Genomic DNA, 20,046 nt, shown 5'->3' with positions numbered 1-20,046 from the left:
TAACCTTGTTTCCTTAGGGAAAAATACCTTAAGCATGTTACGTATTATTTAAAATTAAAAACCAAATGTTTAGAGTGAGCATAAAATGGAATTTCATTTCTATGTTATGGTGAGTTAAGAATATTTGCAAAGGGGAAATCAGAAAAAAGGAAAAGACTGGCTAGAGCAGAAGTTTTCAAATTTTCAGGATCATTATCATCTGAAGGGCTTATTGAAACAAAGTGCTGGGTACCACCAGCGTTTCTAATTCTGTTGGTCTGGGGCAGGGTGTAAAAATTTGCATTTCTAATAAGTTCTCAGGTGATGCTTATGCATCACACTGAGGACTGAGTTCTGAGAGGATTGGAGAAAACAAGAGGAAAAAAATACTTAAGGAGAAACTCTTAGTTTGGTGAGAAATTACAGCTTCCTCTTTCCTTGGGTGTGGATTTTGAGTGTTTTGGTTTTGGCTAATAATTAACTGGCTATTTTCAATTTCAAAAGACAAAACCAAAAACTAGTCCCATCTACTCAGGAGGCTGAGTTGGGAGGATCACGGGAGCCCAGGAGGCTAGGCTGCAGTGAACCATGATTGTGCCACTGCACTCTTGCCTGAGCAATAGAGTGAGACCCTGTCTCAAAAATAATAAAAACTCTTTAGAGTTTACATTCTGTGATTGTACTGAGGCCATCTCTTAGTACCCAACACAGTATCAAGATCATTTTGGTTGCACATGACTTGTATGATGATGCAAATTGGTTAAGCCAAAAAAACCCCAGAAATCTACTGGTTTATGTGAGTTAACAGTTTAAGAATATATTTAGCTTTAGGCACAGCACAGCTTGATCCATGTCTCAAACAATGCCGCCAGTTTCCACCTTCACTTCCTCTGGATTATGAAGGCTCCACTTAGTTGGTGACTCTCCTGGCAGCAATAGCCTCACATTCTCTGCCTCTAAGCCCAGCAGAAGAGAAAAAGTCTGTGTACCACTTTTCCCAGCAAAAATTCTGAGGGTTCACTAGACCAGCTTTAGGGACCCAGCCTCCCAATGATGTAGTCTGGAGGATGGGTTACAGTGGCCAATCTAAGGGTTTCTGGGGTTGGTTACAGTATTAGCTGCCTAAACTACATACATGGCTGATGTTGGAGGGAAGAATGATTTTCCATAGAAAGCGTGGGATACTGTTTGCTCCTAGATAGTAGGAGGACTTGTATATACATTAAACATCAAATTTCTAGTTTCCCCTCCGTTCTGAGATCTTGAGAAATTGTAAATGCATCATTTTCAAATAGTTCTTCTCCGTCTTAAAAGGAGAATTGGGGAATAAATAGTTGAAATAGATTAATCATATAGAGTGAGAGGTGTAGGGTATGGAGAAGCAAAAAGGGAAAGCATAATTATAAGACCTTCTCAGGTGATGTTCCTGGTCAGTCTATCAGAGGTTTAAAAAAGGGGGTGGGAGACAGGTACGGTGGCTCATGCCTGTAATCTCAGCACTTTGGGAGGCCGAGGCAAGTGGATCACTTGAGATCAGGAGTTGAAGACCAACCTGGCCAACATGGTAAAACCCCATCTCTACTAAAAATACAAAAATTAGCTGGGCATGGTGGTGGATGCCTGTAGTCCCAGTTACTTGGGAGGCTGAGGGAGTCTGAGGCAGGAGAATCGTGTGAACCCAGGAGGCAGAGGTTGCAGTGAGTCAGGATTGCACCACTGCACTCCAACCTGGGTGACAGAACAAGACTCAATCACAAAAAAAGGTGGTGGCAGTGTGGAGGCAGGAAGCTAGACTGTATGCCTGCAGTTCTGGGTAATCAGGAAACTGGGGCAGAAGGATCACCTGAGCCCAGGAGTTTCGCTGGACTCCAGCCTGGACAACATAGCCAGACCCATCTCATAATAAAAATAAGGAAAGAGAGCATTTATCGTGTGCGTGCCCTCATCTCCTTTTTTTCAGCTCTTAAGACTAATTGCACTATCTTATATGCTGATATTGGCCTAAAGACATTTGTGTGACCATTTTTACATGCTTTAATTTCCTCTTTGCTCAGCCCTCATTTCACAGACTGGTATTCTTTTTTTTTTTTTTTTTTTTTTTTTTTTGAGGCAGAGTTTCACTGTTGTTACCCAGACTGGAGTGCAATGGCGCGATCTCAGCTCACCGCAACCTCCGCCTCCTGGGTTCAAGCAATTCTCCTGCCTCAGCCTCCCGAGTAGCTGGGATTACAGGCCCGCACCACCATGCCCAGCTAATTTTTGTATTTTTAGTAGAGGCGGGGTTTCACCTTGTTGACCAGGATGGTCTCGATCTCTTGACCTCGTGATCCACCTGCCTCAGCCTCCCAAAGTGCTGGGATTATAGGCGTGAGCCAACGCGCCCGGCCTAGATTAGTATTCTTTCCGTACTAGATGGGTTAAATTTAAATACCTAGTAAGATCATAAATCAGTTAAATTCTTTTTTTTCTTTTTTTTTTTTAAGGGGAAGTTTTGCTCTTGTTGCCTAGGCTGGAGTGCAATAGCACGATCTCAGCTCACTGCAACCTCCACCGCCGCGAGTTCAAGCGATTCTCCTGCCTCAGTCTCCCGAATAGCTGGTATTATAGATGCCTGCCACCACACCCAGCTAAGTTTTTGTACTTTGGGTAGAGATGGGGTTTCACCTTGTTGGCCAGGCTGGTCTCGAACTCCAAGACCCCAGATGATCCACCCACCTCAGCCTCCCAAAGTGCTGGGATTATAAGCATGAGCCACCGCTCCTGGCCAGTTAATAAGTTATTTATAACGTAACATTTTTGACCAGGCACAGTGGCTCATGCCTGTAATCCCAAAACTTTGGGAGGCTGAAGCAGGAGGATTACTTGAGCCCAGGAGTTTGAGACTAGCCTAGGCAACATAAGGAGATCCCATCTGCAAAAAAGGAAAAAAGAAAAGAAAAATTTTTTTAATTAGCTGTGTGTGACTGGGCACAGTGGGTCATGCCTGTAATCCCACCATTTTGGGAGCCTGAGGTGGGCAGATCACTTGAGGTCAGGAGTTCAAGACCAGCCTGGCCAACATGGTGAAACCCCATCTCTACTAAAAATACAAAAATAAGTTGGGCATGGTGGTGGGCACCCTGTAATTCCACTACTTGGGAGGTTGATGCACGAAAATCACTTGAACCAGGAGGCAGAGATGCAGTGAGCCAAGATGGCACCACTGCACTCCAGCCTGGGTGACAGAGCAAGACTCTAGGCTGCTAGTTGCCCATTTTTACGGTTATTTCTTGAAGATATGCTAAACAAGGAGTAGATTATTTATGCTTCCCCTTTCTAGACCATGTAAGGTAACTTCCTGACATTGCTATGGCACTTGTAAACTGTCATGGCGCTGGTGGGAGTGTAGCAGTGAGGATGACCAGAGGTCACTTGTGGCCATCTTGGTTTTGGTGGGTTTTAGCTGACTTCCTTAATGAAATCTGTTTTATCAGCAATATCTTTATGACCTCTCTTTTGTGCTGACCTCATATCTCAGCTTGTGACTTAGAATGCCTTAACCATCTGGGAATGCAGCCCAGTAGGTTTCAGCCTCACTTTATTCAGCTCCTATTCAAGATGGAGTTGCTCTGGTTCACACACATCTGACATTGCTATTTCAACTGAAAGCCTAACTCCTGATAAGTTCCCACTATAAATCATCATTCAACTATCTCATTTACCATAGTTGTGAAATTAATTAGAAAAAATCTGAAAGTGTATGCTTTAAGTTCTAAAAAGTAAAGCCGTACAAGTATTTAAGGCTGAAATATACTGATGCCTGCAACTTTGAAATGCAGCAAAAAAAAAGGTGAATGGGTGTGTGAGAAAGGAAAGATAGCAAAATGATAAGAATTATAGGATCTAAATGTGGGTTGTATAGGTATTCACTGAACAGTTTTTGGCATTTTTTGGAAAGTTTGAAATTTTTCATAATAAAATGTTGGGGGAAAATAAACCTTATTTAGAATTTATGAGGAATATAATAGCTATGCAAGTATTCTTATTAGATTAAAATATGAAATTTGACCTATCATTTCTCTAGGTCAAAAACAGATTAATTTAGACTATTTCAGTTGATTCAACCTAGTACTAAGGTTGTATGAGTAAATGTATTTTATTTTTCTAATGACTGAAATTGAATTAATTTAAAATTTGATTCACCTTAATACTGATTAGTTATGCCAGCATAGCCATACTTAGCACATATGTGTTGAAATAAAGCATGAGAATAAAAAGTCTAGATATTCTGCCAATATTTTGTTGCTAAAATGATATATTCCATTTTGTAGATATGTACAAATATGTCCACAAAGTTACCTAAGTTGTAGGGAAAAATATATACTAGCAACATCTCAACCAGTCTATGTGCTAGTATACTTAGCAATTGAAGTTTTGTGCAAAAATCATGGATTAAAACCCAGTCCTACCATGGGTAGTCTTGGTGGTTGCACAACAGTATGAATATACTTACTGCCACTGAATTATAAACCTAAAAAATGACTAAAGTAGTAGATTTTATGTATATTTTATAATGATAAATTTTTTTAAAAAAAGAAGAAGATATTCTTTGGGAGGCCGAGGCGGGTGAATCATGAGGTCAGGAGTTCAAGATCAGCCTGGCCAAGATGGTGAAATCCCATCTCTACTAAAAATACAAAAATTAGCCAGGCGTGGTGGTGGACACCTGTAACCACAGCTGCTCGGGAGGCTGAGGCAGAGAATTGCTTGAACCCAGCAGGCAGAGGTTGCAGTGAGCCGAAATCGCACCATTGCACTCCAGCCTAGGTAACAGAGTGAGACTCCATCTCAAAAAAAAAAAAAAAGGGTATTTTTGGACAATCATAAGACTGTGAATGCCCAGACAGCTTAGCTAAAGTGGGTCAGAAGGGTCAGAATGCTAAACAAATGCTACCTGCGTCCTAATTTGCTTAGAACTTATAAAACCTGACTGAATTTTCAAGCTGTGTGAATAAAACCACAATTTTAAATATCGTTGCCATGGATTTAGTTCAACTTTTTTCCTGTTAGAATTGAAAATTTTTAATTGGATCACACAATTGAAATTCATGTTGTTCCACAAGGACTGGAGACCTCACCCATCTATAACACCTGACTATATAGTCTTTCCCACTGAGCATAGTTAAGCTAGTTGTTCTGATAGAAACCACTTATCCAATTAAGTGAAAAGTGCACAGTAGGTAACATGCTTTAATTAGCAATTGTTTCCACTAGTATATATTTTAATGGAGGGAAGGAGAGAATGGTCTCATTGAATTGAACTGTATTTGCCCTAATGGAAATCTATGTCAAAACTTGTGTTAATTGGGAGAAAAACTGAGGAATTGCAACCTTATTCCATAAAAAAAAATTAGACTTCATGAAGTACCCTTAAAAGCAAAGTGGGAAAATGTTTTAAAATTACCCATCTCGATAGAATTTTATTTTTATTAATATAAGCATCCCAGAGTTGATACTTGTAGATTTCAAATTTCAAACATATACACCCAAATTTATCATATTGCTATCCTAAAAAAAAAATCTTGATATCTTTATCTCCTTTGTGCTTTTTTGAAAATGTAGTATTTTTTCTCATATATTTATACTTTACCAGAAAGAGAAATGGTTGTTTTTTTTTCCCTCAGCTGAAAATGGAATGAGACCATATGTAAAATCACTTGTGTAATACTTTGTTTTTTCAAGCTCAAGAGATTGGTGTTGTTGAACTGGGGAGAACACTGAATCTAAAATATTACTGTGCTTACTATTCCTGAAAGAATTATTAGGTCTTATAAAACAAAAGCAGCTTGAGGTCACTCTGGTTCATTAGAGAAGGTAAAGAATTAGTGAAAAGATAGAAGAGATTACATAAAAACAAAATTCAGAAAACATAAAATTCTGTAGAGGAAGACAAGAAAAAACAGAAAAGGTAGAAACTGCTCTAGTGGGAATGTGTTGGTTGTTTTGTCTCCATAGCCTTTTAATACAGTACAGAGATTATGTAATACAACATAGTAGGCTTATCCCGTTAAGTAAGAGCTGCAGTATGGAGGAGGCTGGAGTCCTATAGATAAATGTTGTCATTTTGTCTTTTAATTTACAGAAGTTGCTGGGTTTGTTTTGCTACTGATGAAGATGATAGAACAGCTGAATGGGTGAGACCATGCAGGTGCAGAGGATCTACAAAATGGGTTCACCAGGCCTGTCTACAACGCTGGGTGGATGAAAAGCAAAGAGGAAACAGTACAGCCAGAGTGGCATGTCCTCAGTGCAATGCTGAATACCTAATAGTTTTTCCAAAGTTGGGTAAGAATATCTTTAAAAGCAACACAGATATATTTACGTAGCTTTATGGTCTCAAGTTTATTTTAAAATGACCCACCAGTTTGGTTTTGTGGGGGTGTGTGTGTGTGAATTTCTATATTCTCTTTCTCTTGTTTCCTCTCTGAATGTCAGAGACATTTATTTGTTTTACTAACAGTTTACAGTATCCTTAATATATCCTCAGATTTATCCATTTGTCTGTATACTGTCTTTATTTGATAGAGAACTTGCATACTTGTGTGGATATAATTGAATAACAAAGCTATAATAAAAAGCTGACTTAGCTTAATTCTCTGGAGACAGTTGGTGTAAGAGAAAGAAAGCAGTAGTATATGCTAATACTTCTTAATTCTTCCTGTTAAGTAATAAAAGTAGAGACATTAAAGATTTAATAAGATATGAAGTTAAACTCATCTTTGGAATCCAATATGTGTGCTTTCTTTCATGAATACTGCTGTCCCTTTTCTATGAAGTGGCAGGTAAGAAATAACCAAAGATTTTGGAGAACAGGCCTAGCATGAGAAAAAAAGTATAGCAGACTGCTTCTTTAAAAGTGTAAGACTGATTCTTTAGCAGCAGTATAACTAAGGCTAAGGTTGAGTGAGCCTATTCCATTACAGCCATACAGTTACAAATTGGTGTCAATCTCTTGGCTTGGTATTTATACCATGCCAGTTGTTAAACATTTTTTTATAACCCTTGGCTGTAACCAAGAGGTATAGGAAAGCAGCTTGGGTTCTGGGAAAGTCATAAGGAAAGAATGGCTTTGGGGGCAGAGGAATTCAGGAAAAATTGGAAATAATTATTAGATACATTAGTTTTGTTTTTGTTTTTTTCTTTGTTTTTAGAGACGGGTTTTACCATGTTGGCCAGGATGGTCTCTATCTCCTGACCTCGTGTTCCGCCGTCTCTGTCTCCCAAAGTGCTGGGATTACAGGCGTGAGCCACTGCGCCCGGCCTGATACATTGTTTTTTATAAGTGCTGTTCATACTGAAATCAGACTAATGTTTCTGAAAATGAAGCAACATAAATGCAGATAATGAAATGCTTTTCTAATGTGAGAAGATTAGTAAGGGCAAACAAAATTTCCATGGTTGTCTGTTTTTCTCTAACATGCACAGGAAAAAATGATCGCTTCCTATGAAAGGAAAGTAGTGTAGTAGAGAAAGTAGTGTTTTCAAACATTTGGAATTTATGGACCACGTGATGAGTCTTCAATGCATACCACTGATTTTAGATAAACACAAAAGAATAATCCAAAACATTTTTATTCTAAGATCAAAGCAGTCTTTTTAAACTACTATCAGAAAAAGCAATGATTGCTACAGTCTTTCACCGCATTAATTTCACCACCATTAATGTGGTGAAAGGCTCAAAGTCCAAGTTAAGGCTTCCTATTTAATCTATTTGTTTTCTTGCTCTCAGTTTTGTTAATTAGATGGCCCCATCTTTGAATTATAGATTTGGGAAAATCAACAAGTATATGGTATTTCTTTTAGATGTTTTAGATACTCAAATGGACACAAAAATTATCACAAGAATTCTCACTGAAAACTACATCAAGTTGACAAATGCATGGCATTCAACAGGAAAGCTGAACATTTTAATTTGGGAGATGGCAATGTGTAGATCTGTCCTTTTGGTTGAATTCAGTTCTAGGAACTGTGTTTTCAGGTTTAGTGCAGTAATTGAATATTACTTCGTCTACCTAGTTGTTAGAAAAGAGCAAAATTCTTTGGTTAATCCATTTGTATCATGATTTAGTCTGCATATTTTGTTACTAAGAATTATGACTGGCACAGTGGCTCACACCTATAATCTCAACACTTTGGGAAGCTGGGGTGAGTAGATTGCTTGAGACTAGCCTGGGCAATATGGTGAAACTCCATCTCTACCAAAAAAAAAAAAAAAAAAAAAAAGCTGGGCGTGGTAGCACATGCCTGTAGGCCCAGCTACTCAGAAGGCTGAGGTGGGAAGATTCCCTGAGTCTTTGAGGTGGAGGCCGCAGTGAGCTGTGATTGCACCACTATACTCCAGCTTGGGAGACAGAGTGAGACCCTGTCTCAACAACAACAAAAAAGAATTGTAGCCAGTCATGGTAGCTCACATCTGTAATTCCCGCACTTTTGAGGCTGAGGTGGGTAGATTGCTTGAGGTTAGGAGTTCAAGACCAGCCTGGGCAACATAGCAAAACCATGTCTCTACAAAAAAAAAGAATTAGCCAAGTATGATGGAGCACACCTATAAGTCCTAGCTACTTGGGAGGCTGAGGTGGGGGGATCACTTGAGCCCAGGAGTTCAAGGCTGCAGTGAGCTATGATTGCGCCACTGCCCTCTAGCCTAGGCGACAGAGTGAAACCCTATCTTAAAAAAAAAAAAGAATTATAATTTTACCCTCAAATGATATGTTCAAGCTAGTCACTATACTGTCTCTCATAGAGGTATGGCACTTGAGTTAGCCACTTAAAATCATAGATATGTTTTAATGACATCATCAGTGTTATAAAAAAATGAATATCTGCTGAGCACAGTGGCTCACACCTGTAATCCCAATACTTTGGGAGGCCGAGGCAGGCGGATCACCTGAGATCAGGAGTTCGAGACCAGCTTGGCCAACATAGTGAAACTCTGTCTCTACTGAATATACAAAAATTAGCCAGACGTGGTGGCAGGAGCCTGTAATCCCTACTTTGGAGACTGAGGCAAGAGAGTTGTGTGAACCTGGGAGGCAGAAGTTGCTGTGAGCTAAGATCACACTGTTATACTCCAGCCTGGGCAACAGAGCAAGACTATCTCAAAAAGAGAAAAGAAAAAAAAAAATAACAGTGTATCCTTCGAGTAGGTATTATTAGCATATTTCCTCTTGACAAAACAGAAAAACAGAGTCTTTATTTGCTGCTGCTTTCCTCTTTTTTTTTTTTTCCCCAAATAGAGATGGGGTTTTGCCATGTTGTCCAGGCTGGTCTCAAAACTCCTGGGCTCAAGCAGTCCACCCACCTTGACCTCCCAAAGTGCTAGGATTATAGGCATGAGCCACCGTGTGCCCAGCCTGCTTCTGCATTCTTAACATACTGAAGGTATCTGCTCAAGGGCTGCAATTTTAATTATATTCACAATTTTCCATGCAGTTACTAACAATGACTCAAGCCAGCTGTTGTCTGTAAATGAAGCCATGTGTGAATTGGCTTTCAGGTGGTGGGCTCTTCATTGCTGCACACAAAGCTAGTGCTCTAGCCATGCTGATTCCAGCACAACTTTTCAAGTCAAGGTTCAAAAATAATTATTGGTTAAAAGAAAGTATCTTCTTCTAAAAACTTTTAAAAAGTTGCTTGTATTTCTTGATTAACATATTACAGTTGTATATGCTAAGAGTTGATTCATACTCTGTACACTAGTGGCTTCATGCAGCCATAAAACAAAATGCTTAAGAGCATATATCCGTGATAGTAATCGTTCTTCCTCTCTGTATAACACACATAGCACATAATGTCCAGTAGTGTCATCTGATGATAGAATTTTGCCAGTAGATTGTTTTGTTTCCATCTGAGCATGTTTGTCATTAATTTTGCAGCTGACAGTAGTTAAACCTATTTTGTTAAAAAACGTTGAAGTACCTTTGACTATTATTTTGCTGTTTTAATGACAGAATTCATAGTGGAGGCTTTGCTTGGTTTACTGGAGTGGTTGAAAATGATGTGAACATGTCAGTGGCTTCTTATCCCTATTTAATAATGTATCACAGTACAGTGGGAACAAGGATGTCTCCTAGTACAGAGTAATCACTCCTAGTTCACCAGTCACAGCCCATTCTAAGATCAGTCTTCACTATAAAATCATACTGTTATCGTTTATGGCATTCTGAGTTAAATGTATTTTTATTTTTCAGTTTTACTCTTCAATTTTTTCCTTTAACTCTTTTGAACTATTGATTCATTTCCCTAAATTTGAGATTTAACACAGTATGATATGAACAACAAAATATGTATTTAACCAATGTAAACAGTTCACAGGTTGTGGAATTATGTTAGCCTTTTCCTTTTCATTTTATTAGGATAGTCTTTTCTTAACTTGCCCTTGTGTAAAGCTTGGGTGGTGCTTACAGTATAACAGCATTAAAGAACCTAAAAGGATTTCTGTGAAAGTCATAATCTTCTCAAATTCGTGAAAGGTTTTAATCAAAACTTTCATCACTTTTTTCTCAAACTGTCTATAGACCAGTTAATAGATCGCCAGGGACTTGCCATTGGTCCCCAAACACATTTGATAAACACTGACTAGAAGAAGGAATAAAAGACACAGGATACAGAGAGGGAAAGGTGGTGATGGTTAATATTCCGTGGGATGATCTCTGTGCAGCAGATTTTGTGTTATTTTTTTAACTTTTCAAATGGATTTAGTCCCAATCTGGCTGGCCAGCTGGCCAGTTCTGTATCTTTTCTGGTACTTAGTCATGGCAGGAATGAAGAGGTAGTAAAAGTGTGTGTTCTTCATTGTTAATAGGGAATTACTTATTGTGCTCAGTTGTGAAAAACTTAAGAGGATTCATCAGAGTTTTATCCTTCTCCCTTTTTGCCACCATGTTACCGTTTGCTTTTTTCTAATGAGTTAGGCTAGTTGTATGTATGCATCTACTTAAAACCTTGCTACTCAAAATACGATCTGAGGACCAGCAACATTAGCATTGTCTGGGAGTAATCAGGAATGCAAAACACACCTTTACTCCACCTCCATTTTACTGAATAGAATTCTGCTTTTTTTTTTTTTTTTTTTTTTTTTTAAAGACAGTGTTTTGCTTTGTTGCCTATACTGGAGTACAGCAGCATGATCATAGGCTCCCAAGTAGATGAGATTACAGGCACGTATCACCATACCCAGCTAATTTTTTTTTTCTTTTTAGAGAAGGGGAATCACTATGTTGCACAGTCTCGAACTTCCTGGCCTCAAGTGGATCCCCCTCTCAGACCCCCTTGGCCTTCCAAAGTACTGAGAATGTAGGCAAGAACCACCATGCCCAGCTGAAATCTGCATTTTAATGAGATCAGTGAGTGATTTCTATGCACATTAAATTTTAAAAGCATTGCTTTAAAACATGAAAGGAGTACCAACTGAAAAAAGTTTGTTTTATAAATAAAAGCTGTCCATAAACTCTGAGACTTGGTAATAACCTTGTTTAGGCAGAAGAATTCAGAAGAGAGCATCTCTAAAAAGGTAGAGAGATCTTAACTCTCACGGACTGATTCACACTAGACTTATTTTCTTTTACTTATTTTTTTTCTTTTTGAGATGGATCTTGCTCTGTTGCCTAGGCTGGAGTGCAGTGGTGTGAACTCGGCTCACTGCAACCTCTGCCTCCTGGGTCAATTCTCCTGCCTCAGCCTCCTGAGTAGCTGAGATTATAGACATGCGCACCACACCCGGCTAATTTTTGTATTTTTTGTAGAAATGGGTTTTCACCATGTTGGCCAAGCTGGTTTCGAAATTCTGACCCCAAGTAATATGCCTATCTTGGCCTCCCAATGTGCTGGGATTACAGGTGTGAGCCACCGCCCCCAGACAAGATTTATTTTCTTTAACTTCTTTCAACATTGTTTTGTAGTTTTTAGGAGGTCTTGGACTTCTTTTGTTAAATTTGTTTCTAAATATTTTGTTTGTTTTTGATACTATTGTGTAAATAGAATTGTTTTCTTAACTCTATAGGTTTAGTTTTTTTTTCTCTTGGAAGAGAATCAGCAACAATTGATTTTTGTAACTTGACCTTGTATCCTGTGACCTTGCTGAACTTCCTTAATTCTGATTTTTGGTGGATTCCTTAGGATATTCTAATATAAGATCATGTCATTGGCGAACAGAGATTTTTTTTTTTTTGGATGGAGTCTCACTGTGTCACCCAGGCTGGAATGCAGTGGCACAATCTTGGCTCACTGCAACCTCTGCCTCCCAGGTTCAAGAGATTCTTCTGTCTCAGTCTCCCAAGTAGCTGGACTACAGATGCGTGCCACCAAGCCCGGCTAATTTTTATATTTTTAGTAGAGACAAGGTTTCACCATATTGGCCAGGCTGGTCTCGAACTCCTGACCTCATGATCCGCCTCCCTCAGCCTCCCATAGTGCTGGGATTACAGGCATGAGTCACTCTGCCCAGCCAACAGAGATAGTTTTACTCCTTCTTTCCCAATCTGAATGTTTTATTTTATTATTATTATTATTATTTTAATTGAAATGGAGTCTCACTCTGTCACCTAGACTGTAGTGCGGTGGGGCAATCTCAGTTCACTTCAATCTCTGCCTCCTGGGTTCTGTCAATTCTTCTGCCTCAGCCTCTCCAGTAGCTGGGATTACAGGCATGTGCCACCAAGCCCAGCTGATTTTTGTATTTTAAGTAGAGACGGGGTTTCACCATGTTGACCAAGCTGGTCTCGAACTCCTGACCTCAGGTGATCCACCCACCTCAGGCTCCCAAAGTTCTGGGATTACAGGTGTGATCCACCATGCCTGGCCCAATCTGAATGCTTTTATTTCATTTTCTTGCCCAGTTGCCCTGGCTATAACCTCTTGTACAGTGTTAAATAGAAATGATAAAAGTAGACCTCCCTGGCTGGGAGCAGTGGCTTGCACCTGTAATCCCAGCACTTTGGGAGGCTGAGGCAGGCAGATTGCTTGAGTCTCAGAGTTAAAAACCAGCCTTGGCAATGTGGCAAAACCCCATGTCTACTAAAAATACAAAAAACTAGCCGTGTGTAAGAGCACACCTGTAGTCCCAGCTACTTGGGAGGCTTCGGCACTAGAATCACTTGAACCTGAAAGGCAGAGGTTTCTGTGAACCAAGATAATGCCACTGCACTCCAGCCTGGGTAATTGGAGTGAGATCCTGTCTCAAAAAAAAAAAAAGCCTAGGAACTCACAACTGTAATCCCAGCACTTTGGGAGAATGAGGCAGGCGGTTACTTGAGCCCAGGAGTTCAAGACCAGCCCGGGCAATATGGCAAATCCCAATCTCTGCAAAAAATACCAAAAAAAAGCCAGGTATGGTGATAATGCACTGAGGTCCCAGCTAGGAGAGAGAGAGAGATTTTTTTTTTTAACTTAGACTCTTTTGTATTAACACTAAGCTTAAAACACATATTATACAGCTGTGCAAAACTTTATTATCCTTTTTCTATAAGCTTTTATATTTTTTTAAAAAACATTTTTATTTTTAAACTTTTTTGTTAAAAACTAAGAAACAGATACACACATTAGTCTAGGCCTACACAGACTCAGGTGATATCATCAATTAATATTAATTATTAATCATCAATTAATGTCACTGTATTCCATCTCTACATCTTGTCCTACTAGATCTTCAGGGGCAAAAACAAACATGAAGCTGCTATCTCCTATGAGAATAATGCCTTCTTCTGGGCATTAGGATTTGCCTGAGGCTGTTTTACAGATACTTTTTTTTTTAAGTAGAAGTAGTATACTCTGAAATAATAAGAAGTGGTTGGGCATGGTGGATCATGCCTGTAATCCTAGCACTTTGGGAGGCCAAGGCAGGAAGGTCACTATAAGTCAGAAGAGAGAAACCAGCCTGAGCAACAAAGCAAGACAGTGTCTCTACAAAAAATAGCCAGCTTTGGTAGCATGCACCTGTAGTCCCAGCTGTTTGGGAGGATGAAGCAGGAAGATCACCTGAGCCCAGGAGTTCAAGGTTACAATGAGCTATGATCATGACACTGCACTCCAGCCTGGGTGATACAGTGAGACCCTGTCGCTAAATTTAAAAAAAAGTTTTTTTAAGTAATGATAGAGTACAGTAGGTACATAAACCAGTAGCATAGTCATTTATTGCCAAGTATGATATACTGCACATAATTGTTACAGGTTACACTTTTTTTTTAATTGCATTTTATGTTTTGGGGTACATATGAAGAACATGCAAGATTGTTGCATAGGTACACACATGGCAGTGTGTTTTGCTGCCTTCCTCCCCATCACCTATATCTGGCATTTCTCCCCATGCTATCTCTCCCCAACTCCCCACCCCCCACTGTCCCTCCCCTATTTCCCCCCGACAGACCCCAGTGTGTGATGCTTCCCTCCCCGTGTCCATATGTTCTCACTGTTCAACACCCGCCTATGAGTGAGAAAATGCGGTGTTTGATTTTCTGTTCTTGTGTCAGTTTGCTGAGAATGATGGTTTCCAGGTTCATCCGTGTCCCTACAAAGGACACAAACACATTGTTTTTTATGGCTGCATAGTATTCCATGGTGTATTTGTGTCACATTTTCCCTGTCCAGTCTATCATCGATGGGCATTTGGGTTGGTTCCAAGTCTTTGCTATTACAAACAGTGCTGCAGTGAACAATTGTGTGCATGTGACCTTAGGTTACACTTTTATATGACTGCCAGTACAGTAGATTTGTTTACAGCTTCGTCACCACAACCAGGTAAATAATGCATTGCATTACTATGTTACCACAGCTACAATGTCACCAGGTGATGGGAATTTTTTAGCTCGATTACAATCTTATGGGGACCACCACTGTGGTCGTTATTGACCAAAACATCCAAGTACAGTGCACTACAGCTACAGTTATTGGTGAAAAGACTGGCTGGGCGCAGTGGCTCATGCCTGTAATCCCAGCACTTTGGGAGGCCAAGGCAGGCAGATCAGAAGGTCAGGAGATCGAGACCATCCTGGCTAACACAGTGAAACCCCGTTTCTACTAAAAATACAAAAATTAACCACATGTGTTGACTCACGGCTGTAGTTTCAGCTACTTGGGAGGCTGAGGCAGGGCAATCACTTGAACCTGGGAGACAGAGGTTGCAAGGAGCTGAGACTGTGCGACTGCACTCCAGCCTAGGCAACAGAACGAGACTCTGTCTCAAAAAAAAAAAAAAATAGTATATAGTAGTCTCTTAGGCCTTCACATTCACTCTTCACCCATTCACTGACTCACCCAGAGCAACTTCCAGACTTCCAGCCTTTCAAGCTCCATTCATGGTAAGTGTTCTGTACAGGTATACCATCTTTTATCTTTTATACCATACATTTGTTGTACCTTTCCTATGTTTAGGAACACAAATACTTACCATTTTATTATAATTACCTACAGTATTCAGTGCAGTAACATGCTGTACAGGTTTGTAGGCTAGGAGCAGTATGCTATATGCCATATAGCCTAGGTGTGTAAATAGGCTATACCATATCGACTCTGATATTCACAAAACCACAAAATGGCCTAACGACACACTTATCCCTGTGTGTGGATCCCCGTCATTGAGTAACACGTGAGCGTATGTTAACTGGGTTTTTCAGAGATGGCCTTTATCAGTTTGAGGATGTTCCTTCTATTTCTAATTTTTTGAGGGCTTTTGTCATGAAAAAGTGTTGGGTTTTGTCAAATGCTATTTCTGTGTCTATTGATAATCATGTGGCTATTGTTCTGTATTATATTATGGTATATTACATTAGTTGATTTTCATATTAGACCGGCCTGGGGTTCCTCGGATAAATTCCACTTGGTCATGTTTGCTAGTACTTTGTTGGGAACTTTTGTGTCTGTACTTATAATGGATATTGGTCTGTAGTTTTTTTGTGATATCTTTGGTTTTGGTACTGGAATCATACTGGCTCATAGGTTAAGTTGGGAAGTGATCCCTCCTTTATATTTTTGGAAGAGTTTGTGAAGGATTGGTGTTTTAAATGTTTGGGAGCAGTGAAGCCATTTGGTCCAGGGTTTTTCTTCATGGGAAATTTTTTGATTACTAATTCAGTGTCATTACTTATAGGTCTATTCAGATTTTCTATTTCTTTTTGAATTAGCTTTGATATATCTTATGAATTTGTTCATTTCATGTATATTATCTCATTTGTTGACATACAGTTATTTATAGTATTTTTTAATCCTTTTCATTTCTCTAAGATTGATAATAATGCCCCTTCCTTAATTCTTGATTTTAGTCATTGGAATCTTTTCATTTTTTTCTGGTCAGTCTAGCTAATGATTTTTCAGGGTTTTTTTTCTTTTCTTCTACTCTCTGTTTCATTTTTATCCACTCTAATCTTTATGTCCTTCCTTCCTTCTGCTTGGTTTGAGTTTAGTTTACTTTTCTCCTTCTTGTTCCTTAAGGTAGAAGATTAATTTGATGACCTCAGATCTGTCTTTTTTTTTTTTTTTTTTTTTTTTTAGACAGGGTCTTACTCTGTCACATGCTGGGGGGTGCAGTGTTACAATCTCAGCTCACTGCAAGCCTTGACCTCCTGGGCTCAAGTGATGCTCCCACCTCAGCCTCCCAAGTAGCAGAGACTGCAGGTGCTCATCACCACACCCACCTAGTTTTTGTATTTTATAGAGATAGGGTTTTGCCATGTTGTCCAAGCTGGTCTCATACTCCTGAGCTCAAGTTTTTTTTTGAGACAGAATCTCGCTCTGTCACCAGGCTAGAGTGCAGTGGCGCGATCTCAGCTCACTGCAGCAATCTCAGCTCACTGCAGCCTCTATCTCCCGGGTTTAAGAGATTCTCCTGCCTCGGGTGTGTGTGACCTGCCCCACCAGTGGGTGACTCAGGCTGAAACTGGACCCAGCATTCACCCTGTCTAAGCTGAGTTGGTTAGCATCTGGAGTGCTGTCAATTGCCTTACATTTGCCCTTCAGGGAAATGCTTTTGCACTGACAGATGGGTGCCCAGATTGGAGGTTGTTAAATCTACAAAGCCCTACTCCTCCACTTCCACACGGCACTCCTATTCACACTTCAAAACCTGACCCAGGTGGTGTTCCTGCTGAACCCTTTCCTGACCTCTGACCTCTTCCCCATGGAGTGAATAATGTTGTCTTCCAATATGCACTCTGGAGCCAGACTGCCTGGGTATAAATCCCATCTCTGCCGTTTACTAGCTGTGTAACCTTGGTCAAGTTACTTAACTTCTCCGTATTTCTCTTTCTACATCTGGGAAATTGGAAAAATTATAGCACCCATTTCACTGGATAGTTGTGGGGGTTAAATGAGTTATAAAAATATATATATATACACATATATCTGGGAAATTTACCACGAAGCATACAAAAGCATATAAGTCTGTACTAAAAAAAAAAAAAAAAAAAAAAAGAGAGAGATTCTCCTGCCTCAGCCTCCCAAGTAGCTGGGACTACAGGCGTGCCCCACCACACCCAGCTAATTTTTGTGTTTTTAGTAGAGATGGGCTTTTACCTTGTTGGCCAGGATGGTCTTGATCTCTTGACCTTGTGATCTGCCCCGGTCAGCCTCCCAAAGTGCTTGGATTATAGGCATGAGCCACCGTACCTGGCCCCTTCTTTATTCTTTTTCAGGGTCTTGCCATGTTGCTCAGGCTAGAGTGCAGTGGCTGTTAACAGATGCAATCATAGTACACTGCAGCCTTAAACTCATGGGTTCAAGTGATCTTCCTGCCTCAGCATCCTGATTAGCTGGGACTGCAGGTGCATGCCACTGCACCCAGCTTCTCTTTCTGTTTTTTTAGAGACAGGGTTTCACCATGTTGGTCAGGCTGGTCTCGAACTCCTGACCTCAGGTGATCCACCTGCTTCAGCCTCCCAAGGTGCTGGGATTACAGGCGTGAGCCACCGTGCCCAGCTTGTTTTTGTTATTTTTAAATAGATTGTACTTTTTCGAGTGTTTTTAGATTCACAGTAAAATTGAGCAGAAAGTACAGAGTTTCCGTATGCCAGCCTCCACCTCTGACCACACACAGAATGCTCACTACTTTCCCCACTGTCAACATCTTGCACCAGAGTGATACATTTACAATCAATGAACTTATGTTGACACATCATTACCACCCAAGGTGTCCATAGTTTACATTAGGGTTTACTCTTGGTGGTATACATTCTGGGTTTTGACAACTGTATAATGACATGTATCCACCATTATAGTATTATACAGAATAGTTTCACTGCCCTAAATATCCTCTATGCTCTGTATGTTCATCCTTCCCTTCCCTGAGTCCCTGGCCACCATATATCTCTTTCTCCATAGTTTTTCCTTTTCCACAGTGTCATATAGTTGGACTCATACAGTATGTAGCATTTTCAGATTGTCTTGCACTTAGTAACTGCATTTAAATTTCCTCTATGTCTCTTTGTAGCTTGATAGATAATTTTATTTTAGTACTGAATACTGTTCCATTGTCTGGATGTCCCACAGTTTATTCATTCACCTACTGAAAGACATCTTGGTTGCTTCCAAGTTTTGGCTGTTATGAATAAAGCTATATACATCCTTGTGCAGGACTTTGTGTGGACATAAATTTTTAATTCACTGGGGTAAATACCAAGGAGCATGATTGCTGGATTGTATGATACAAGTATGTTTACTTTTGTAAGAAGCCTTGAAACTGTCTTCCAAAGTGGCTGTACCATGTACCATTTTGCATTTTCACCAGCAATGGATGAGAGTTCCTGTTGCTCCATATCCTTGCCAGTGTTTTTTTTGGGGGGGGTTGGGGGGTGCATTCTGATAAATGTATAGTGGTATATCATTTTAATTTGCAATTTTCTAGTGATATGTGAAACATCTTTTTTTTTTTTTTTTTTTTTAAAGATGGGGTTTCACCATGTTGGTAAGGCTGGTCTTGAACTCCCGACCTCAGGTGATCCGCCTGCCTTGGCCTCCAAAGTGCTTGGATTACAGGCATGAGCCACCACGCCCGGCCTGTGAAACATCTTTTCATATGTTTATATGCCATCTATATATCATCTTTGATGAGATGTACAAGTCTTTTGCTCATTTTTAAAATCAGAGGGATAGTTTTTTTATTGTTTATCTTTAAGAGTTCTTTGGATATTTTGGGTAACAGTTCTTTGTCAGATGTCTTGGCCTTTCTCCTTACTTTTCTTCTCATTTTCTTAATCTTTCTTCTTTTCTAATGTAGACATTTACAACTATAAATTTTCCTTTAAGCACTGCTTTAGCTGTATATCGTAATTTTTGTTGGGTTTTCATTTATCTCAAAATATTTTTTAATTTTTCTTGTGATTTCTTTGACTCACCGATTATTTAAACTGTGGTTTTTAATTTTCACATATTTGTGAATTTCCCAGATGTCCTTCTATTGTTGATTTTATTTTATTGTGATCAGAGCGTGTACTTTGTCTGATTTCTTAAATATATTAAGACTTTTTTAATGGCCTAACATAGGTTTATCTTGGAGAATATTCCATGTGCACTTGAGAAAAACATGTATTCTGCTGTTGAACTTTAACCAGACATGGTAGCACATGCCTGTGGTCTCAGCTAGCTCAGGAGGCTGAAGCAGGAGGATTGCCTGAGCCCCCCAAGAGTTTGAGACTGCAGTGAGCTGTTATTGCACCACTGCACTCCAGCCTAGGCAACAGAGTGAAACCCTGTGTCTTAGAAAGAGAGAGAGAGAGAGGCATAGAAGTCTCCAATTATTGTTAAATTGTCTGTTACTCCAGTTCCATACATCTTTGCTTAATTTATTTTGGGGCTCTGTTAACTGTGTATATTTGTAATTGTTACGTCTTTCTGTTGGATTGTCTCTTTACCATTATAAAATATCCTTTTTTGTTTGATAGCAAATTTTGTCGTAAAATTCTCTTGACTGATATTCCTATAGCCACTTCAACTCTCTTAAATCTCATTAAGAGTAAATTCTAAGTTTTCAAGTTAAATTTTTGTCAGTTTTGCTTTTTATTTTTATTTTTTTATTTATTTACTTATTTGAGATGGAGTCTTGCT

The 20,046-nt window shown here is 39.5% G+C and overlaps 1 protein-coding gene across 2 annotated transcripts in view; it reads left to right on the top strand.

Moving 5' to 3' along the window:
• Positions 1-20,046, top strand: part of MARCHF5 (membrane associated ring-CH-type finger 5) — a 63,007-nt gene that overhangs the window by 12,880 nt on the left and 30,081 nt on the right. Inside the window, exon 2 of one of the 2 annotated variants that reach the window (XM_012454778.2) lies at positions 6,101-6,303. In XM_012454778.2, the coding sequence (XP_012310201.1) occupies positions 6,101-6,303 (203 nt within the window). Of the gene's footprint in view, positions 1-6,100; positions 6,304-20,046 lie in introns of those variants that run through there. The other variant, XM_064374119.1, reaches the window with a different exon arrangement.

The sequence above is a fragment of the Aotus nancymaae genome, unplaced genomic scaffold, assembly GCF_030222135.1.
Source record: "Aotus nancymaae isolate 86718 unplaced genomic scaffold, 86718_ANA_hifiasm-v0.15.2.pri h1tg000010l, whole genome shotgun sequence".
Lineage (NCBI taxonomy): Eukaryota > Metazoa > Chordata > Mammalia > Primates > Aotidae > Aotus > Aotus nancymaae.
Note: the sequence above shows the minus strand (reverse complement) of the source record. Positions and strands in the feature narration are given on the sequence as shown.